Source organism: Pipra filicauda, unplaced genomic scaffold (assembly GCF_003945595.2).
Source record: "Pipra filicauda isolate LSUMZ 115617 unplaced genomic scaffold, ASM394559v2 scaffold696_size210578_pilon, whole genome shotgun sequence".
Classification (NCBI taxonomy): Eukaryota; Metazoa; Chordata; class Aves; order Passeriformes; family Pipridae; genus Pipra; species Pipra filicauda.
Window position 1 is genome coordinate 122490 of NW_024104860.1, and position 23075 is coordinate 145564.

The 23075-nt window shown below is 52.5% G+C and overlaps 2 protein-coding genes across 2 annotated transcripts; both read left to right on the top strand.

Annotated features, from left to right (window-relative positions):
* The first annotated feature begins 3711 nt into the window (after positions 1-3711).
* Positions 3712-4645, top strand: LOC113999234 (BTB/POZ domain-containing protein KCTD9-like). The gene is made up of 3 exons (XM_039388882.1): positions 3712-3838; positions 4094-4227; positions 4436-4645. Exons 1-3 carry the CDS (start codon positions 3757-3759, stop codon positions 4460-4462), a joined length of 243 nt encoding a protein of 80 aa, XP_039244816.1. The 5' UTR covers positions 3712-3756; the 3' UTR covers positions 4463-4645.
* Positions 4646-22178: 17533 nt separating this feature from the next.
* On the top strand, positions 22179-22772 carry LOC113992174 (olfactory receptor 14J1-like). The gene has a single exon (XM_027729241.2). The coding sequence runs from the start codon at positions 22179-22181 to the stop codon at positions 22770-22772; it is 594 nt and encodes a 197-aa protein (XP_027585042.2).
* Positions 22773-23075: the final 303 nt, after the last annotated feature.

The following is a 23075-nucleotide window of genomic DNA, read 5'->3' on the forward strand; positions in this document are numbered from 1 at the left end:
AGATGTGATTTTGTATGATGGATGTGATGTCACAGGGGAGATGTGATGTCATAAGGGAGATGTGATGACATATTATGGTTGTGACGTTGGTAGATATGATGTCACAGAAAGGATGTGATGTCACAGGGGAACTCTGATGTCACGAGGAGGATGCAATGTAATTTGGGAAATGTGATGTCACAGGAAGAATGTGATGTCATACGATGGGTGTCAAATCATAGGAGAGCTGTGATGTCACAGGGGAGCATGTCACGTCACAGGGATGACAGGATATCACAAGAGAGATGTGGTATCATATGAAGGATGTGACATCATAGGGGAGATGTGATGTCATAGAAAGGCTATGATGTCATAGGGGAACTGTGATGTCACAGGGAAGATGTGATGTCACAGGGGAGGACCTGACATCACAGGCATGATATGATATCACAGTAGAGGTCTGATGTCACAGGGGAGGTGTGATGTCATAGGGGAGATGTGATGTCATATTATGGTTGTGATGCCACAAGGATGGATGTGATGTCCGGAGGAGGTGTGATGTCACAGGGAGGACATGATGTCACAGGAAGGATGTGATGTCACAGGAAGGATGTGATGTCATGGGGATGACGTGCATTCACAGGGATTCTATGATATCACAGAAAAGATGTGATGTCATATGATGGACGTGATGTCATATGGGAGATTTGATGTCAAAGAAAAATGTGATGTCATAGGGGAGCTGTGATGTCACAGGGGCAATGTGATGTCATGGGGAGGATGGGTTGTCACAGGGCAGGTGTGATGTCAGAGGGATGATATGATATCACTGGAGAGATGTGATGTCATATGATGGATGTGACATCATAAAGGAGCCTTGATGTCACAACAAGGATATGATGTCACAGGAGAGGTGTGATGTCACAGGGAGGATTTGATGTCACAGGCGAGCACGGGATGTCACAGGGATGATATGATATCACAGAAGAGATGTGACATCACAGGAAGGGTATGATGTCACTGGGCAACTGTGATATCATGGGGAGGTGTGATGTCCTAGGGGAGATGTGATGTCACAGGGGAGGATGTGATGTCACAGGGATTATTTGATATCACAGGAGAGGTGTGATGTCATATGATGGATGTGATGTCATACAGGAAATGTGATGTCACAGGGTGGATGTGTTATCATAAGGAGCTGTGAGGTCACAGGGACGATGTGAGGTCACAGGGGAGCACATGACATCACAGTGATATGATATCACAGGATATATGTGATGTCATATGATGGATGTGATATCATAGGACAGATGTGATGTCACAGGGAGGTGTGTTGTCACAGGAACATGTGATGTCAGAGGGGAGGACGTGATGTCACAGGGATAATATGTTATCACATGAGAGATGTGATGTCATATGATGCATGTGACATCACAGGGGAGCTGGGATATCACATGAAAAATGTGATGTCACAGGACCGATATGATGTCATAGGGGAGATGTGGATGTCACAGGACGGATGTGATGTCACAGGGAGGATGTTATGTCACAGGGGAGCTGTGATGTCACAAGGGAGGACATGACATCACAGGGATGATCTGATATCACAAGGGAGATTTGATGTCTTATGATGGATGTGACGCCATAGGGAAGATGTGATGTCTCAGGAAGGACGTGATGTCACAGGGCAGGTGTGATATCATGGAGAGGATGTGATGTCACAGGAAAGATCTGATGTCACAGGGGAGCTGTGATTGTAACCGTTCGTTTGGATACATGTCTGGAATAAAGACATGTGCCAGAAATACTCAAACACACAAAATATCTTTTATTACAGTGAGAATAATAATAATAATAAACTTAGCAAGAGGAATCAAAAACTAAAAAAGGATACAACATAACTACCTTATCGGGTGGCATTAAAACAAATACTACAAACAGCATTTAATACAGTATTAACTAGTGAAAAGGGATACCAAAAAAGGATCTTAACACAATATTATGGATAACACAATATTGGTTAGTAAAAAGGGAAACTAAAGGAAAAATACCATAAACATAAAAGGGGAATTAAAGGAACACTAAAAGGATATTAAAAAGTTTGTTCTCTCAGTTGCTTCCTCTCAATAACCTGTGCTTACCCACACAGACAGGCCAGGGCTGCCAGGATCTGCAGCAGCTGGTCGGTGCCCGTGCTTAGCGGGCGTCCCCGCGGAGCAACACAGTCTCCATGGCAGGATGAGGATCGCTCACCCCAGCAGTCCTGACACCCCATTTTATCAGCTCTACATTACACCACGTAGGGCCAGTACCCAGTATAAGGTGATGCCTGAGTGGCAGCCAAACCCCACCTGTTCATCACCTCATGGCAACAGTCTGTGCATGCCCTGCTGTAGGGCAAGGGGCCAGCGACCCCTGCCCACAGAATCTTCCTCTCATCATCATCTTTCTCACCCCTATGTATGACCTCTACCACTGTGTTTCAAGGGTAGATGTATCTATCTTGCAATATGTAGCAAAACCAAGGAAGAACTCAGCTCTGATAATAGGGGATATCAAGCTGACTTGCTAAAAAGCACAATGGACCTTACAATTAACCTGTGCCATGAAGTTACATTGTACCATACTCTGGCTGGTTTCACATCCTAATATGATTCCTTTCTCACGCCTCTATGCTCCATTGATCATCTAATTCAAAAGTACCCCCCTTACATTTGTTTAAATATAAAATGAACCAAGGACAATTTTTGAGAGCTTTGCATTTAGATTTCATTAGTCTGAAGTAGTAAAATAAATGGTTTTGTGTGTATTTGTCTGTATAGAATCATGGACTGGTTTGGGTTGGAAGGGACCTTAAAGGTCTTCTCATTCCACCCCCTGCCATGGGCAGGGACACCTTCCACTAGACCTGGTTGATCCAGCCTGTCCTTGGACACTTGCAGGGATCCAGGGGCAGCCACAGCTTCTCTGGGAATTCCATCCCTGCCCCTCCCCACCCTCCCAGGGAAGGATTTCTTCCCAGTCTCCCATCTAACCCTGCCCTCTTTCAGTTGAAAAACCATTACCCCTTGTCCTGTCCCTCCAGGCCCATATCAAAAGTCCCTCTCCCTCCTTTTTATAAGCCCCCTTCCCTGGTGGGGTGTCTTCAGCTCCTCCCAGGACCTGTGTGTGTCTGTATCTATCTTGTATCTGTGTATATTTATAGACAGGATATATTTTAATACATTTCTATCCATATATTTAGATATAGATATTTACACACTGTAAATATTAATGCACACCTATCTACACAATGATGTTAACTTTGTGTCCAGACCTACCCCTTCCATTTTTGGGGGGTTTATTCCTTGGGATTTCCAGGGTCTCACTTTCAGTGGAGCAGATCTTTCCCACCTGGATCTTTGCTGCATCAACTTCAAGGTGGCCAATCTGAGCCGCTGCAACCTGGCCCGTGCCAACCTGTGCTGTGCCAGCCTGGAGAGGGCTGACCTGTCAGGCTCTGTGCTGGATGGAAGAGCTGCTGCAGCTTGGGAGGGCTGGGCTTGTGTTAACAGAGAGGAGCTGGAACAAACAGAGCGGTGTAAAACATCGAGTTCTTAAATATATTCTAGAGTTGTTCTGGTTCCCAAAGCTTTTACACTTCCTCCCAGTAATGATTTAATGGGATTGACTCCCAAAGCAGAAATTAAAAGTGTCTTCTCGATTGTCTTTGATGTTGTTTTTCCGGCCCTCAGTGACTCCTGTCTGTGCCAGTGTGCCAACCTGCCAGGGGTGAAGATGCTGCGCTCCAGCGCAGAGGGAGCGTCCCTGAAAGGCTGCAACTCTGAGGACCCATCAGGCCCTAAAGCTAATCTGGAAGGTGAGAAGCTTTTGCCTTGTGAATCTGTGCCAACTGAAGCCTGTGTTTGTGCATTTCTATGGCCCAGAAAAGGTCCAGCTGTGGTTTGTCCAACCCTGAGAAGGGCCCACAAGGGCTGCACTGAGTCTGTGACCATCTCAGCCCCAAAGCCCCTTGTCCTCCTCCAATTCACACAGCTCTGAGGCAGCACCAGTGTGGAGCTGCTGTGTTCCTGACTGGTTTTCCTCACAGAACTCCTTTCTGTGTGTGTTCCAGGTGCCAGCCTGAAAGGAGTGGCCATGGAGGGCAGTCAGATGACAGGAATTAACCTCCGAGTTGCAACGCTGAGAAACCCCAAACTAAAGAACTGTAACCTCGGAGGAGCAACGTTGGCAGGAACTGATTTGGAAGTGAGTTAGGATTCATTTTCCATCCTATTCCTTTCTCTCCTATAGTCAGCTGGTAACTGGGGGGATTGCTGGCTTTTGGCTGACCTCTCCAGCTTCAGAGTACAATGGAGTTCAGGTAAATGGACTTCAAGTAAAGCTTTGAACAGAGTTCTGGGGGCATTCCATTGACACTTCTTTTTCTTTCCCCTTCCAAATTGTGACCTATCAGGTTGTGACCTCCAGGAAGCCAATTTGAGGGGCTCTGATGTGAAAGGAGCCATCTTTGAAGAGATGCTGACCCCCCTGCACATGTCCCAGAGCGTCAGATAGGGAAGAGAAGACGTCAAAGAGGAAGGAATCCAAACATTTGTTGTGACTTTCTTCACCTCCTCCCCTTCCTGAGTTAGAAGGAATGGTTATTAGACAACTTCCATTTGCAGTAGTGCCCAAGTAGACTCTTTTTGGTCACTTTTGGGGAGGGAATTTTTATTTCAGAGGTGGAAAGAGAGAGTTTCTCCCTTTGTGAAGAGAGTGAGGAAGTGGGCTGGTTCTGAAACCAGAAGTGGGGCTGGTTTGGGGGGGAGGGTTCAAGACTTTCATTGTTTAGCATTGCCTGACTTTGGAATGCATTTTAATTTCTAAAGCACAATATATGCAATTCTCTTTGTTAAGTCTGTAGCTGCAATATGAATAGAAAATGTTATTGCTGTATAGTAGCAAAGAAAGTGGAGGTTTCCAGGTAGACAAGTGTCTTTACAGTCAGTGTCTTCATTCCTGCAGGGTGTTAATGCCGGGGTGGTCACACAGTGCCCACGGGATGTGTTCAGGTCTCTGCTGGGGTGGAAACAGTGGGGAACTGTCCTCAGAGGTCCTAAATTGCTGTGGAGTAGCTTGGAGTGCAGGGTTAGAGCAGCTTTATCCCCTCAAATGTGCAGAGGAAGCTGCTGCCCCTGCAGGGACCTGCCCAGAGCCAGGATTGAGTTCCCCCTGGAAGATCCCTGGGCAGAAATGGGCTGTCTTAGTCAATGCTCTCCAAAGGAGTGTGAAATTGCACTCTCAGTCCCAGCTGGGAAGAAAAATTCCCCTGCTTCCACATGTCCTGAGCACTCCAGACTGGAGTTCCTGTAGCTTTTTCCTTCTTTGTTGGGAATTCAATGGACAGAGGAAAACACAGAAGTGTCCCCAGAGCAGAGAGAAGCTCTGGGGCCACAGCACCTGCTCCCCCCTCTTCTCATCCCTTCAGGAGATGAAGAAATGGCCCTGTTTCCCCTCAATGTACTCTGCAAATCCTCCTTGAAAGCATGGGCATAATCCCATTTGCCAGCCAGATCCACTCTGGGCTGCTTAAAGTGGCTGTAAAAGCATCTTGCCTGGGGCCAAGTGCCCCTTCCACACTTGCTTCACCTGTGGAAAAAAGCAGGGAAAGCTGTTTTTTGTGTGGGCACCCTTCACATCTCAGTGTTTGTGATCTTGGGAATCCTCTCGGACCTGAAACAATGCCAGATTATCTGCTGTTGTGAGATATGTACCTGGAGATTGTTTTGATCTGTGTTTAAATCTTCCTTGAAAATACAACTGATAGAAAACAATGTAAAAAGAACGGAAAAAGAAAAAAAAAGAGAAAAAGGCAATACGAAATAAGAAAAAGGAGAAAAAAGAGAAAAAAAGAAAGAAAAAATAGGAAAAAATTAGACAAATAATAAAAATAAAAGAAAAAAGAGAAAAAAGAAAAAGAGAAAGAAAAAAGGGGAAAAAAGGAAGCAGAAAGAAAAAAGGAAAGGAAAAAAAGAAAGAGAAAAGAGAGGAAAAAAAGACAGAAAAACAATAAAACCAAAAAATTATTATCTCCACACCGCTCACGCGCAAAGGGCCGCTGTGATCAGCCAAGGACTACAACTCCCGTGGTGCCCGGCGCCCCGCGCAGGCGCAGCGGCGGGTGTACGGAGGCGTGGCCGCGCGCTGATTGGCTGCGGCGGTGTTCTCTAAAGGCGGTGCGCGCGCAGAGCGGGAATCGGTGATGGCGGCGGGGCCTTTGTCTGTGTGAGCTGGCGGGGGGTGCGGGAGAGCGGGGTCTGGGGATCCCCTCGGGGGCTGCGGGGAGCGCGGCTGTGGGTGGAAAGGCTGGAGGGCTCGGGAGGGTTTAGCCGAGGGGTTCGGGGGTTCCCGAGGGTCAGAGCGCAGGGCCTTGGAACCGTCTCGGGGGCCGCGGGGCCCGGGGGCCTCCCAAGAACCCGGATGTTCGATTCGATTGCCAAGAAAGTCCCTCGGAAAAAAAAATCAGAACCACCCAACGAAAAAAAGAACCCTAAAAAAAGGAAAAGTGAGAAAAAGGTGAAGGAAAAACTGGAAGGGTCAGGATGATTTTATTGCTTTGCTTCAGTTTTTCCTTGGTCTCCTCCTTCTCAGATTTTCTGCTCTCTTCCTTTACAGAAGCTCTTTTGCTGTTCTGTGGTTTTGGGGTCCCTGGGGGGTCCCTGAGGAGGTTTGGGGGGGTCTCTGAAGGGGTTTAGTGTCCGGAGGGGACTTAAGGGGGGGAGTTGACAGTCCCTGAATGGGTTTAGGAATCCCTGAGGGAGTTTTGGAGTCTCTGAGGGAATTGGGAGGTCCTGGGGGGCTTTTGGGGGAGTCTTTGAAGCAGTTTTGTGGATTTCTAGTGGGATTTCAGGAGTCCCAGATGGTTTTGAGGGTCCCTGAAAGGAGTCCCAGGTGGGTTTTGCAGGTCACTGGGAGGGTTTAGGGGGTCCTGGGGGTGGCTGAGGTCTCTGAGAGGATTTGTGGGGTCCTTGAGGAGGTTTGGATGGGTCCAGAGGTGGATTTCTGAGGGGATTTCAGGGGTTTTGAGGGGATTTTAAGGAGTCTCTGTGTCGGCAGACCAACCCCAGGGAAAGGGAATCCAATGCCTGTCCCGAACCCCAGAGACCCCCAAAACTCAGCACACAGAAACCCCACAGGGAGGGGGTCCCGAGGGTCCCCTAAAGCCCAGCAGTGGGGTTCAGGGGATCTTCCAGGCCCCAAGGGAGGGGTCCTGGATGTGCCCCCCAAAATGCGGAGAGGAGATGTACCACATCTGGGTAAGGGGATCCCAGTGCCCCCAATATATTCCAGTGACCTCCCAGTGACCCTTAGTACAACCAAGGAACTCCCTCAGTGACCACCCAGTGTGTCCCAGTGACCTCCCACTGCCCCTCAGTCTGGCCCAGTGATGCTCTAGTGAGCACCCAGTAACCCCAGTATGGCCCAGTAACCTGCCAGTGTCCCCCCGTGTGTCCTGGTAATCCCCCAGTAACCCCCCAGTCCCTCCCAGTGCCCTCCCAGTGTCCCTCAGTAATCTCCCAGTCCCTCCCAGTGCCCCCTGGTTCCCCCCAGTGTGTCCCAGTATCCCCCAGTAATCCCCCAGTGCCCCCCAAAGCCCCCCAACTGTCCCCAACATGTCCCCAGATGCCCTTGGCCTTTCTGTGAGCGGGAGGGGGGGTCGTTTTTGGTCAGAGGGTCCAGGGGGGGCTCCTGGGGTGAGATGGAGGGTTGGAGACATCAGGTGTGGTGTTAGAAAAGCAGGCTGAGTTCTGGGCTGGTTGTAGAAGGAGAAGGAAGCCCAGAGGGCAGTGCAAGCAGGCAGCCCTCAGCTTGCACCTGATGTCCCCTCCCTGCAGGTTCCTGTCCTTGAGCCCAGGCCCTGAGGTGAGGCTGAGAAGTGGCGCAGAGGTGAGCCCAGAGCTGTCCCTGAGGTGAGGCTGAGAATAAGTGCAAGGCAGAGGTGCTGCTGAAGGAGAGCCCTGTGGTGGGGAAGAGAGGAAAAGCTGTAAGTGCCCAACCCCAAGAAGGCGCTGTGTCCATCCCCTGTGTGCCAGGTGAGCTGGGGCTTTGCTGCAGAGCTGCGGGCGCTGATTTGAGCGTCTCCAAGTGCTGAGATGGTGGGCACCCAGGAACACCAACTGTGCCTGGCCACGGAGCCTGCAAGGAGGAGCAGAGACAGCCGTGGCAGTGTGGGGGTCCAGGTTGTCCCTGTGCCTTCCCCTGCAGGCCCTGGCTGTCCCTGCTGGGCCCCTGTCCATCCCCATCAGGTCCCTGCCCGTCCCCCCGGGCTGAGCTCCCCGCAGGAAGTGCCGTGGAGCTGAAGCTGCTGCCATCCCCCCCTGCAGCCGCTGCCCCAGCCAAGGGAGCAGCAAAGGCAGGGCCAGGAGCAGAGGCAGCAGCAGGGGAGCCCTGGGGGGGCCGGGAAGCTCTTGTGTGGGTCAGGAAAGAGGCACTGGGCACGAGGCCTGAATCTTGGTGGTTTGTTTTTTTTTCTGGGCTGAATCTTGGTGTTTTGGAGGTTTCTATGGACACAGGATGCCCGGTGAATTCTAGAGATGGACTTGGGCAGGAGGAACCCCCAAGCCAACGCACTCAGCCCTTGTTTTCCCCCCATCAGGATTTGTCCTTCCCAAAGCTTGGTCGGATGGAGGAGGAGGCTGCGAGGAAGAGGAAGATGCCTTGGTCCCCCCAGGCAGGTGAGGAGGAAGTCAGTGTCCCTTTGGGCGGGTGTTGTGCTGGCTCTGTCAGCCGAGCATGGCCCCGGCTGCAGGACAACCCCGCTGGCGCCGCCGTCCTGCCGGGGCCGGAGTTGGGGGGATGTCCTTGGCCTTCCCTGTGGGCCGGAGGCCAATCCCCTGCCTGTCCTTCTTGCTTCCTGCCCCAGGCCCCGAGGTGAGGACGGAGAGCCCGGAGGACAAATCCCCCCGTGAGACCCTGGTGGGAGAGGCCGTTTTGAAGGGCTCCCCGGCGCAGGAAGGCAGCGGGGAGGAAAAGGGCCGGAGATCCCCCCGCAGGAGGGGCTCCAAAGCCATCCCAGGGTGCTCTGAGGAGGAAAGAGCCAGCCTGTGCCGGGAAGGTGGTTGGAGCTTGAGGGGGAGCTCTGAGCTGGTGGTCCCTGAGCAGCCTTCCAGCAGGGAGAAACCCTTCAGGTGCTTGGAATGTGGGAAGGGCTTCAGGAAGAGCACCGACCTCCTCTGCCATCAGCATATCCACACTGGGGAACGTCCATACACTTGTGGGGAATGTGGGAAGAGTTTCAGGGACAGCTCCAACCTTAGCCGACACCAGCGCATCCACAGTGGGGAACGTCCCTACACATGTGGGGAATGTGGGAAGAGTTTCAGTGACAGCTCCAGCCTTAGGCGACACCGGCAAATACACAGTGGGGAACGTCCCTACACATGTGGGGAATGTGGGAAGAGTTTCAGGGACAGCTCCACTCTCACCCGACACCAGCGCATCCACACTGGGGAACAGCCATACCCATGTCAGGAATGCGGGAAGAGTTTCAGGGACAGCTCCACCCTGATGCAACACCAGCACATCCACACTGGGGAACGGCCATACCCATGTCAGGAATGTGGGAAGAGTTTCAGGGTCAGTTCTGACCTGATCCAACACCAGCACATCCACACTGGAAAATGGCCTTACACATGTGGGGAATGTGGGAAGGGGTTCAGTTACAGCTCCAGACTCCGCAAACACCAGCTCATCCACACTGGGGAACGACCTTACAAGTGCTTGGAATGTGGGAAGAGGTTTCATACCAGCTCAACTCTCCTCCTGCACGAGCGGACGCACACGGATGAGAGGCCCTTCCGCTGCACTGACTGCGGGAAGGGCTTCAATCGGAACTCCAACCTCGTCACTCACCGGCGCATCCACACTGGAGAGAGGCCCTACAAGTGTGGGGAGTGTGGGAAGAGCTTCACCCAGAACTCTAATTTGACCAAACACCAACGGACCCACCAGTAAGGGAAGCCCTACCAGTGCCCCGACTGCAGGAAGAGCTTCGGCCGCTGATTCCACCCCGAATGAAGCCCCTGATTGTGAGGCAACACCTGGAGTCCAGTGACTGTCAGTCCATCACTTTTGACCAGAAAGGGCCAGTCCCCTTTCACAGGGGCAGGTTCTTTCAACAGAATCCTTCCTGGAGGATGTTTGGAGATTCCTGCCTTGGCTGGGGACCCTCCAAGGTCACTCCTGGAGGTTGAGAGCAGAGATCTCCCCACGAGTGTTGGTCTGGGGGAGTTCCATCCATCTCTAATTAAGAATTACTGCTTCTGTGCCAGCTTGAGTAGAATTGCTTCAACAATTGCTTTAGTGTAGAGCCCTGTCCTATCTTATCCTCTACTCCTGGTAGTTTTAGTGTGTATTTTGTGCAGTAAATAATTGTGATGAAGATCTTTTGTCTGATCATTTGTAACCCTTAATAATTCATTTGTATCAATAGATCTGACTTGCCATCATTAAAACCTGGGAAACAAAAGTGGTTCAGTCACACCTCTGTAATTCCCTTAAACTTAAAAGTGTTGGCATGATCGAAGGCTGAGATTGGATCCAGCAGCCCCCAGCACCCCACAGTCAGTTGGGAGCTCAGGGGGCCACCCCCCTTTTGCCAACCCCCCTGTGCCCAAAGACCCCTATGGGACCATCAGACCGGTCAAACCACCCCCCCTTTTCCACCCTTCTCCCTATTTCTTCCACTTTTTCATTGTCCCCTCAATCCCCATTTATCCCCCCCAAACGGTTTAGGGGTCCGATCCCCCACATTTTGCCCCCTCTCCTGTGGGCACTGAAGGAGAAAATGAGGCTGCACACACAGAGTTCCATTGTGGGACTTGTCCTCCATCTTTCCGGCGTCCCCCTTTCACTGGGGTTCCTTTGGAAACAGCACCTGGTGTTTGTCTTTTAGTCCACTGGAATTCCCAGCATGGCCCCAAGGCAGGGCCCTGATCCCACACATTCCCCTCCCCTCATGTGCTGGCTGTGTTCAGCCACCCGAGAAAAACACAGGCTACCATGCAGAGCGTTCCAAGTGGTTTCCACTTTGGCAAACAGCCCTCTCTGGATGGAAAACACCAGTCAAGGCCAAAACACTCCTTTTGGATCCTGATTAACTGAATGCAGCTGCTGCTGCCTTAACTTGTTCCCACAAAAATTCTCAGGATTCCTTTGGTTCAAGGAGGCCCCACATGTCACAATGGCCCCTGGATGCCATGAGCTTCCACAGTCTCCAAAGGTTCCTTTAGGTCCATGAGGCCCTGCAGTCCCCAAATGCCCTTTGGATTCTCAGAGATTTCCCATTGTCCCAGGGTCCCTTGTGCTTCAGAAGGAGCTGCAGTGGGACAGTGGCCCCTTGGTTCCGTGAGCTCTGCAGTGTTCCAGGAATCCTTGGGTTCCAGGAGAGCCTGCAGTTTCACAAGGAGCACTTGAATGCAGGAGGTTCTGCAGGGTCCCAATGGCCCCTGGATTCTGGGAGGTTCAGAAATATCTCCGGGCTCCCTTGGTTCCAGGAGGACACACATGTCACCAGGAACCCTTGGTTCCAGGAGGTTTGACAGTGTCCCAGAATTCCTTTGATTTCATGAGGCCCTGGATTGTCCCAATGGCCTCCTGATTCCATCAGCCCCCTCAGTGTCACAATGGTCCCTTGGTTCCATGAGTTTCCATGATGTCCCAGGGTTCCTTTTTTTTCTTGGGACCTGCAGTGTCACAATGTGCCCTGAATTCAAGGAGGTTTCTCAGGGTGACAGTGCTGCCTTGATTCCATGAGATTGCCCAGTGTCCCAGGGCTCCTTTGGCTCCAGAAAGCCCTGCAGTGTCCCAATGGTCCTTGGTTCCATGAGGTTCCACCATGTCCTTGCTGGAACATGCTCTGGGATCTGGACAGGATGGATCAAGAAGGCCAAGTGTCAGGGCCTGCATTTTGGTCCCAACAACCCCCAGGACGCTCCAGGCTGGGGGCAGAGGGGCTGGAGAGCTGCTCAGCAGGAAGGGACTTGGGGGTGCTGCTTGACAGGGGCTGGATATGAGGCAGAGTGTGCCCAGGGGGGCAAGAAGGCCAAGGGCATGGTGGCCTTTGTGGAGAAGAGTGTGGCCAGCAGGAGCAGAGAACTGATTGCCCCTGTGTGCTGGGCACTGGGGAGGCCCCACCTGGAGTGCTGTGTCCAGTTGTGGCCCCTCAGTGCCAAAAGGCCCTTGAGGGGCTGGAGCGTGTCCAGAGAAGGGAACGGAGCTGGGGAAGGCTCTGGAAAACATGTCTGCTGAGGGACGGCTGAGGGAACTGGGCTGGTTGAGTGTGGAGAAGGGGAGGCTCAGGGGGGACCTCATTGCTCTCTGCAATGACCTGAAAGGAGGTTTTAGTGGGGTGGGGGTTGGTCTCTTCTGCCAAGGCTATAGTGAAAGGTTGTGAGGGAATGGCCTTAAATTGCATTGGGCAAGGTTCATATTAGATATTAAAGAAACCTTTTTCCACTGAGAGAGTGTTCAGGCATTGGAACAAGTAGCCCAGGGGGGTGGTGGAGTCTCTGGAAGTGTTCAGGTGTGTGGTGGGTTGACCTTGGCTGGACACCAGGTGCCCTCCCAGCCGCTCTATCACTCCACTTTCCAGCAGGACAGGGGAGAGAGTAAGGTGGAACAAAAAACAACTGGTGGGTTGAGATAAGGCAGTTTATTTAAAGTAAAAGACAGCAGAGTTTGTTCTCTGCTTGCCATGAGCAGCCATGGTGGGCCACTCCCGAGGAGCAGGGCTTGGGTCCGCGGGACGGTTCCTCAGCAGGCAGCCATCAGACAATGAATGCCCCCCTCCTGCTCCCTGCCTCAGCTTTTAGAGCTGAGCTGACCTCCCATGCGCTGCAATGTCCCTTGGCTCAGTTGGGCTCAGCTGGCCTACTTGGGTCCCCTGCCAGGCTCTTGCCCTCAGCTAAGGAAGGAATGTCCCAGTGTTGGTGCTGTGCTCAGCAGTGGCCAAAACACTGGGGTGTTCTCAACCCCCTTCCAGCTGCCAATGCCAAGCCCAGCCCTGGGAGGGCTGCTGTGGGGAACTGAACTGCAGCTCAGCCAGACCCAACCCAAATATCTATGGCACATATTCTATAGAATCCATCCTTAGGTGTTGTATGATAGACCTGTAAGATATTACAAATAATAAGCAATAATAAGGCAAGTGTCCTCCTTAGGGACACACACACAGCCCCCCAAACTCCTGCCTGGGTTTGTCCCCTGGGGGTCTCTGCAGCAGCAAGCACAGCCCCACACTGACTGCTCTGGGCTGTGCAGGCATTTGTGGTTCTGCCTGTCTCACACACCCCCCAACCTTGGGATGGATCTGGATGTCACTGGCTGTGATGTCACAGGGGAGCTGTGATATCATGAGGAGGTGTGATGTCACAGGGGAGGACATGATGTCACAGGGATGATATGATGTCACAGGAGAGATGTGATATATGATGGATGTGACGTCAGCTGTTGTGACACTTCAGGGTCTCATGGAACCAAAGGAACCCTGGGACAGTGAGGAACCTCATGGAGTCAAGGGCCTATTGAGACACTGCGAAGCTCATGGAACCAGAGGAATTCTGGGAGAGTGTGGAATTTCATGGAATCAAAGGGCCATTCTGCCACTGGAGGGCCTCCTGGATCTGAAGGAAACCTGGGAGACTGCAGAATCTCATGGAATCAAGTGGCCAGTGTGACATGGGGGACCTCACAAAAGCAAAGAAACCCTGGGACATTTTGGAACTTCATGGAATCGCTGGGCCATTGTGACACTGGGGAACCTCATGGAATTGTGTGGCCATTGTGACACTGCAGGGCCTCATGGAATAAAATGAAATTTGGGACACTGGGAAACCACATGGGATCAAGGGGTACCTGTGACCCTGCAGGACCTCATGGAACCAAGGGAAGCCTTGGACACTGAGGAAACTCGTGGAACCAAGTGGCCTTTGTGACCCTGCAGAATGGCACAGAATCAACAACCCATTGTGACACTGCAGGGCTTCATGGAACCAAAGGAATCCTTGGACACTGTGGAACCTCATAGAAACAAAGGGCCATTGTGACACTCCTGGGCCTTGTGGATCCAAAGGAATCTTGGGATGCTGTGGAACCTCCCAGAATCAAGGGGCCATTTTGACACCGTGGAACCTCATGGAATCAACAGTCCATTCTGAGTCTGCAGGGCCCAGGGAAGCAAAGGAATCCTGGGACACTGGAATCTCACAGAATCAAGGGACCATTGTGACCCTGCGGAGTCTCATGGAGATGAAGAAGCCCTGGGAGACTGGAACTTCACGGAATCAAGAGACCGTTGTGACAGTGCAGGTCCTCATGGAACCAAGGGAAAATGGGGACACTGTGAAAACTCATGGCATCAAGGGGCCATTTTGACATGCAGGGCTTCCTAGAACCAAAGGAAGCCTGGGACATTTGGGATCATCCTGGAATCGAGGGGCCATCGGGACACTGTGGAACCTCATGAAAGGAGAGGAACCCTGAGACTGTGCAGAACCTGAGGGCAGAAAGGAGCCATCGGGACACTGCAAAACCTCGTGGAATCGAGGGGCCACGGCTTCACATCTGGGTCTCATGGAACCAAAGGAAACCTTGGACACTGGGGAAACTCATGGAAGCAGGGAGACCCTGGGACACAGTGGAGCCTCACGGAATCAAGGGGCCATCGGGACACTGCAGGACCTTCTGGGGCCAAAGGAACCCTGGGCTGCTGCAGAACCTCACGGAGGTGGGAAGCTGCTGTGTGGGGCCCCCACAACGAGTGGCTGAGGCTGCTGAAGGAGAAGGTGAGTGAAGCCAATTTGCAGAAGTGGAAGCCGTGGGCAACACCACTGAGCCCCCTTGCCAGGGTCAGTTACCATGGCAACCATCAGACATTTCCATTGTGTGCTGGGTTAAAAGTAAACCGAAGGGAGAAATGAACCCACCCGAGGGATTGCAAGTCAGAGTTACAATTTACTAAGATTACAATAAATACAATGATACAGAGAAAAATGGTTTTAACCCACAAAAATAGCTGTATAAGCCAGTACCCCGGGACAAGAACAGAACAGTGCTGAGCACCACGTGGCCCCCCAGGGTGCAAAGTAAAAGGAAAGGAAAACCTGTTGGTCCAGATGATGGTGGCAGTTCTGTTGAGGCAGTGATGGCAGTCCTGTCAAGAGTGGCAGTGGCAGTCCTGTTGGAGTTCTGGTCCTCCTCTCGATCCCACGAGTGGTACCAGAAGTCCCCAAACCCCAAGAGAATATGTGCTCAGATTCAGGTGGGGATGTCCAGCACCTCCCCCAGGGTGGGGAGTTTCACAATGGGCGATTTAACTCTGTGAGTCATGGGGTATTTTTGGAGTGTTTGATGGTCTGGGTGTTGCAGCTGCCTGTTCTGCCAGTCCAAGGAGGCCCATTGGCAGAGATGACCCCTCAGGCTGGGGGTGAAGGTGCTAATGCCTCCCCGGAGGGGAGTTATCACACCTGAGTCATGGGTGTGAAGACAAAGGAACACCTCTTGCACAGTTCTTTCACACCCAGCTTGTAGCCTGAGGCGTCAGGTGGGCCCTGGGCAGCTGCTGAAAAAGGATCCATTCTTAAGAGTCCATCAGAAATGACACAGAGGGTGTAGAATACACAGTTTTGGTTGCACTCACACAGTGATAAACTGGTCCCGGCCCCTGCAACTAGGACAGATTGCTAGGGTCGGTTACCATGGCAACCATCATACATTCCCATTACTACGGCCAGTTAGCATGGAAACCATCATACCTTCCAATTGCTACGGTCAGTTACCATGGCAACCATCACACATTCCCATTGCTACAATCAGTTATGATGGCTACCATCATATGTCCCACTGGTACAGTGCGTTACCATAGCAACCATCACACATTCCCATTACTATGGTCAGTTACTATGGCAACCATTACACATTTCCATTGCTACAATCAGTAACCATGGAAACCATCATACATTCCCATTTCTACAGTCAGTTACCATTACAACCATCATACATTGCCGTTGCTACGGTCAGTTACCATGGCAACCATCATACCTCCCACTGCTATGGTCCATTACCATGGCAACCACCATACATTCTCGTCGTTACAGTCAGTTACCATGGCAACCATCATACAACCCACTGCTTTGGTCAGTTACCATGGCAACCATAATATTTCCACTGGTACAGTCAGTTACCATGGCAACCATCACACAGTCTCATTGCTATGGTCAGTTACCATGGCAACCATCATACTTCCCATTGCTATTGTCGGTTACCATGGCAACCCTCATACATTCCCATTGCTACTGTCAGTTACCATGGCAACCATCACACCTCACACTGCTACGGTCAGTTACCATGGCAAACCTCATACATTGTATTACTACGGTCGGTTACCATGGCAACCAGCATACATTCCCACTGTTATGGTTGGTTACCATAGCAACCATCATACAGTCCCATTTATATGGTCAGTTACCATGGTAACCACCATACATTCTGATCGCTACGCTTAGTTACCGTGGCAACCATCATACATTCTCTTTGCTATGGTCAGTTACCATGGCAACCATCATACATTTTCATTGCCATCATATACCCCACTGCTACGGTCAGTTACCATGGTAACCATCATACTTCCAATGCTACAGTCAGTTACCATGGCAACCATCATACATTCCCATTGCTATGGTAAGTTACCATGGCAACCATCATACATTCTCTTTGCTATGGGCGGTTTCCATGGCAACCCTCATACTTCCAATTGCTATTGTCAGTTACCATTGCAACCATCATACCTCCCACTGCTACAGTCAGTTACCATGGCAAACATTATACATTGTATTACTACAGTCGGTTATCATGGCAACCACCATACATTCCCATTTCTACGGTCGGTTACCATGGCAACCATCATACATTCCCATTGCTATAGTCAGTCACCATTACAACCATCATACATTCTCATTGCTATGATCGTTTACCATGGCAACAACGATACATTCTCGTTGCTACAGTCAGTTACCATGGCAACCAGCATACATTTCCATTGGTACGGTCAGTTACCATGGCAACCATCATACTTCCCATTGCTATTGTCAGTTACCATGGCAACCATCAGACATTCCCTCTGCTATGGTCAGTTACCATGGCAACCACCATACATTCTCGTTGCTACAGTCAGTTACCATGGCAACCATAATACAACCCACTGCTTCGGTCAGTTACCATGGCAACCACCATACATTCTCTTTGCTATGGTCAGTTACCATGGCAACCACCATACATTCTCATTGCTTGTCAGTTACCTGTCAGTTACCATGGCAACCAAGACATATTTCTATTGCTATGGTCGGTTTTCATGGCAACCCTCATACATTCCCATTGCTACATTCAGTTACCATGGCAACCATCATACATTTCCATTGCTACGGTCAGTTACCATGGCAACCAGCATACAATCCCATTACTACGGTCAGTTTCTGTGGGAACCTCTTGGTTCCTCTTGGAGAGAAGCAGATGCAGATGAGCCTCCCTGTTGTCCACCAACCTGCCAGCTGTGCTCTAAAGGCCTGTGTGCCAAGGGCTGTCTTGACCAAGACCCTGCACAAACCTCTGGGACTCTTTGCATCCTGTCGTGGTGCCTTTCCAGTGAATTCCAGGGTTATCAAAGACAACTGGAATGGGATCTTTGTCTCACTCCACAAGGTCACCCAAACCAAAATCTCCTCTAACCCTCACCCACAAAACTTCACCCAAGTTGTTCATCCCCTAGAGCAGCTGCACAGGTCCAAGAAGCTCCTTCCTGCTGAGGACACCTCTCTCCTGCTCTTTCTCTCCTGTATCTCCTTGGCCTTCTCTCCCAACCCATCACAGCCCTGCAACCTGGGAACTGTCTCAGCAGGCCTGGGCTGTTATTGCCTGCAAGTGGAATGCAGAGAGACTTGGGGCTGCAGCTCCTCCTGCCTGTGCCCCACACGCAGGGCATTGGGGCCTGTCTGGCTGCAGCCCCTCAGCGGGGGCACCGGGGTAAGAACAGACTTGCAGTGGGGAAAGCTGCTCTGAAAGCCCCGAGAGCTGGGCTGTGCAGAGGCTTTGCTGACAATGGCCTTGGGGGTGGACGTGCTGGGACTCAGGCCCAGGGGGAAAATCACAGGCCTGATCCCTGAGGAGATCAGCACATGCTGCTGAAATGCTGGGGGAGAGAAGAGCCAGCAGAGGGAGGAAACAAGTGTGGACAGCCTGGGCTGATGGGATTTGGACTCGTGCCTGGCCCGGCCTTGGCTGGGCAGAGAAGGGACAGCCTTTGTGTCCCTGCAGGGCTGGGATTCACTCCCTGCCCCAAAGGCCCCCAATGTGTCTGAGAAGCCCTGGGTGGTGCCTGTCCCACAACTGCTGGGAATGGGGATGGGGTTCCTGCACAGGCCCTGTGCTGTCCATGGCAGCTGCTGCACTTGTGCTGCAGAGCCCTGGCACCTCCCCTGGCACTACAGGCCCCTCTTTGGCTGTTCAATCCAGGCTCAGCTGCCCTCAATTAGGTTCAGCAGTGAAGGGATGTCCAGGAGACAACTGCCATTGTGCTCTGAGGACATGTAGAAAATACCTCTGATAAAGAATAGGAGAGAGACCTCTCTCCCTGTGCCATCTGACTCCATTTGGTCACCTGAACACACCTATGGGCTGCCCTGGACAGAAGGAACAGTGACAGGTTCCCCTGTCCTACATGTGGGCACCTTCTGCCACTGAAGTTGGCCAAAGCAATGTCCCAGCAGCCTCCAAGAAGATCCCACAGCTGCTGCCCTGTCCCTAGGAACTGCTCCACTGGAGCCTGCAGTTCCCAGCAGGAATCTTGGTCACCTCTGGCCCCTCAGAAGGAACCAGGGCTTTGTGTCTCAGCAGGTCACTCCTGGCTTTGGTCTTCATTCATTGCCATGGGAGCTGGGACAAGGAGTCACCTGCAGGGGCCTGTTTTGGGCCCACTGAAGTGGGGCAGGAGGAATCCCAGCCCATGGGGGTTGTGGAGGGAGCTGAGTGTCCTTCTGGCCCCAGGTCTGCAGAGCCACAAGGAGACACCTCTGTTGACTCAGCTGAGTCCCTTCCCTCAGTGCAGGTGAAGGAGATCCCTCCTGGGCACTGTCTGGGTTTCCTGTCTAATGATGGGACATGAAAAGGGGACTCTCGAACTTAACTCTGTGTCTGTTTGGAGAAATGACCCTGCTGAAAGAAGTGTCTGTGCCCAGCTGAGAGAAAGAACATCATTATTTCCTTCAGCTGTGTGCCAGCAGGTTCCCCTGGAGCCCCAGGGACAGCTGGAGGGAGCCCAGAGGGGCAGAGAAAGGGCTGGCTGGGGCTGTTGCTGTGCTGCTGAGCTGGGCCGGGCTCCTGGCACACAGGGAGCTCCTGGCAAGCAAGAAGAGCTTCAAAGAGACAGCTCTGCTGGTGAGCAGCTCCTCTGCACAGCCCAGCTGGGCTGAGGGCACTGCCTGCAGCACCCAGGGCACAGGAGAGAAGGCAGAGAGATGAGAGGCAGCCTGGGCTGGGAGGTGACTGAGCTCTCACCATGGGAGAAACCTTCCCAGGATTTGAAGGAAGAATTCTCTGGCTGTAGGAAAGTTCAACTTGCCTTCCTGGAGGCATCTCCTAAAGCTGGCACATCCCACAGCTTCTAGGATCTTTCAGCAGGACTCTCCCAGTTGCTGCAGTGCAGGGGAAGTGGCCATATGGCAGAGCAGGGCAGGAGCTGCAGGCAGCAAGGGCAGAGAGGAGAAGGGAGCAGGAGGTTCAAGGGATCCTGGGGTGGGAGGACAGGGCAGAGCTGCTCAGGGCAGGAACCTTGCCAGCCCTTTGCCACGGTCAGGCTCTGGCTGCAGAGCAGTGCAGGTGAGTTCCTGCAAGTGCCTCTCCCAGCTGCCAAATGGCAGCAGTGGCAGGAGCTGTCAGGATGGCTCTGCTGGATTTGCTGGGGTGCAGCAGGAGAAGCTGCTGCAGAGCAGGACTTGCTGCTGCCCCCTCAGAGGCCCAGGGCCAGAAGGTTCCCTGTGCCAGGGCTGGCTGTGGGGTGGGAAGGTGGGGGTGCAGCCAGGGGTGCCCAGGGCTGTGGGGCAGAGCAGGGTCCTGCCCCCAGGGCTCTGTGTGCTGGGGCAGGGACTCTGCTGCCTGCCAGGGTCAGCTCTCAGCCCGGCCAAGGAGCTGCCACGGCCCTGCAGGGAGAAGGGGGGGGTGGAAGGAGTGACCCCTCAGGGCAGGGCAGGGCTGGGCAGGGCCCTTCAGCTGCAGGCTCAGGGCTCCTCACAGCTTCAGCTCCACCTCCTCCATTTCCAGGGGCCCTTCTCAGGAAGCACATCCCCCCAGAACACCTCCCCCTTCCCAGCCACCACAGGCTGTCTGGGATCTGCTCTGCAGCCCCTGCCCAGGCAGAGCTGCCCCTGGGCACTGGGCTGGGGATGGCTCTGGCAGCACTGGCAGGGAGCTGAGCTGGGCACAGGCAGGGGCTGCTGGCAGGAACAGCTCCTCACCCAGAGACAGGCAGGCAGGGAGAGGCAGCTGCTGCCACAAGGGCTGGGCAGGGGGATGGGGGCCCCTCCCTGCTGTCCCTGTGGCACAGACCCCTTCCCTGAGCAGCTCCTGCCTGGGCTCCTTTCCCAGCCTAAGCAGAGCCTGTGCCCTCAGGCCCACGGGGGCTGGGCTGTGCATTGCCCTGCAGCAGCCAGAGCCCAGGCAAGGACAAGGCCCTGATTTCCAGCTGCCTCTCTGTGTCCCTCCTCCCTTGGCAGCAGCACTGTGGCATTTCCCTACCATCCCCTGCTGCCTGGGCTCTCCTTGTTCTCACCAGTGGGTTTTCTGAACCAGTATGGGGTTTGGGGGGGGCAGATTCCTGTCCAGACACAAACCCTTTGGGTGCTGCTGTGGGGATGTGTCTGGGGGAACCAAGTGCCCAAGTGCCCTCCAGGCACCTTCAGGGTCTTCAGCTGTTTGCCTGGGTGTCCTGCAGGGCTGCAGGTGCCCTCCAGAAGGGCACAGCTCTGCCATAGGATCTCTGTGCTGCACAGGATCCCCATGGAGAAAACTCCTCAGTGCTAAATCCATGGAAATGCTCTGGGCAGCTGTACTTGGGAGCTGCAATGATCCCTCTGTGTGGCAGTCTGGGAGGAGAAAGATGAGATCCTAATCAGGCATCCTGAGGAAAGGCAAGCATTCTGTCAATCTGCTCTTTGAACCAGGATTCCTCTGCTCCTAGAAGTGCCTTGTTACTTTTTTTAAGGGAATTCCTAAGGATGATCCCCCTTCAGGTCCAAGCTGCCAGCCAGGGGCAGCTGTGAACAGGAAAGATGGCCAGCTCTTGTCTCTGCACCAAGAGACCATCCCTTTGCCTCTCAGGACTCACAAGATTTCCCTTGGAGCACATGAGAAATGTCAGAAATTTCAACCATCCAAACTCCTCCTGGCAAGTGGAATTCAAACAAAATCAAGTCCCCCAAATCCCCTCTCTGTGTTCTGCCCTTGGGCAAACTGTGACCAGCAGTTCTGGAAACACTTTGATGCATCACAAGTGCATTTAATTGGAGGTCACCTGCTGCTCCAAGTTGCCTCTCACTGCACAGCAAGAAGGATTCCTCGGGAGCCCATTCCAGGGTCCCTGCTCTCAGTGCCCCCTTCAGCCAGCAAAACCCAGAGCTCAGGGAGAGGGATGCAGAGGGATCTTCTTGAAAAGAGGCCCTGAATGTTGAATTGCTATGAGACATGCAAGATGTTTTGCTGATTGAGCCTGGTCTAATTCAGTTCTGTCTTTATTCTCCTCAACAGAGAACAATAACCGGAGGCAGCAAATGTGCAACAGCAGCTCCCTCACCCAGTTCCTCCTCCTGGCATTCGCAGACAGGCGGGAGCTGCAGCTCCTGCACTTCTGGCTCTTCCTGGCCATCTCCCTGGCTGCCCTCCTGGCCAACAGCCTCATCCTCAGCGCCGTAGCCTGGGACCACCACCTGCACACCCCCATGGGCTTCTTCCTGCTCAACCTCTCCCTCACAGACCTGGGCTGCATCTGCACCACTGTCCCCAAAGCCATGCACAATTTCCTCTGGGACACCACAACCATCTCCTACTAGGGATGTGCTGCACAGCTCTTTTTCTTTTTCTTCTTCATGTCAACAGAATATTTCCTCCTCACCATCATGTGCTACGACCGCTACGTTGCCATCTGCAAACCCCTGCACTACGGGACCCTCCTGGGCAGCAGAGCTTGTGCCCACATGGCAGCAGCTGCCTGGGCTGCTGGGTTTCTCATTGCTCTGCTGCACACAGCCAATACATTTTCCCTGCCCCTGTGCCAGGGCAATGCCCTGGGCCAGTTCTTCTGTGAAATCCCACACATCCTCAAGCTCTCCTGCTCACACTCAGGCTACCGCAGGGAAGTTGGACTTATGTCTTTTACTCTCTCTTTAGAACTTGGCTGGTTTGTTTTCATTGTTTTCTCCTATGTGCAGATCTTCAGGGCTGTGCTGAGGATCCCCTCTCAGCAGGGACGGCACAAAGCCTTTTCCACGTGTCTCCCTCACCTGGCTGTGGTCTCCCTGTTTGTCAGCACTGCCACGTTTGCCCACCTGAAGCCTCCCTCCATCTCCTCCCCATACCTGGACCTGATGGTGGCAGTTCTGTACATGGTGGTGCCTCCAGCAGTGAACCCCCTCATCTACAGCCTGAGGAACCAGGAGCTCAAGGATGCCATAAGGAAAACGATGACTGGATGTTTTTTTAAGAAGCAATAAACTGCATCTTTTCTCCTGCAGAACACTCATTGTATAACACATGTTGGGCCCAGCCTGCCTTCTAAAGCTATTGATAGTTTTTGGGGTGGGGGGGCTTTCTTTTTTTTCCCTCTGTTCATGTCATTAGCACTGAAATTTTATTCTTCATCCCATATATCATTCACTCTTTACCTCTTTTTTTTCACCCACAAAATATACAAATCAGGAATCATGCTTTGTGTGCATTTAAACAAAATAAAAGTTTGTGCAAAAAGGTATTTGTCAAACATCCTGCCTGTTTTAGTTTGTATATGAGGAATCACA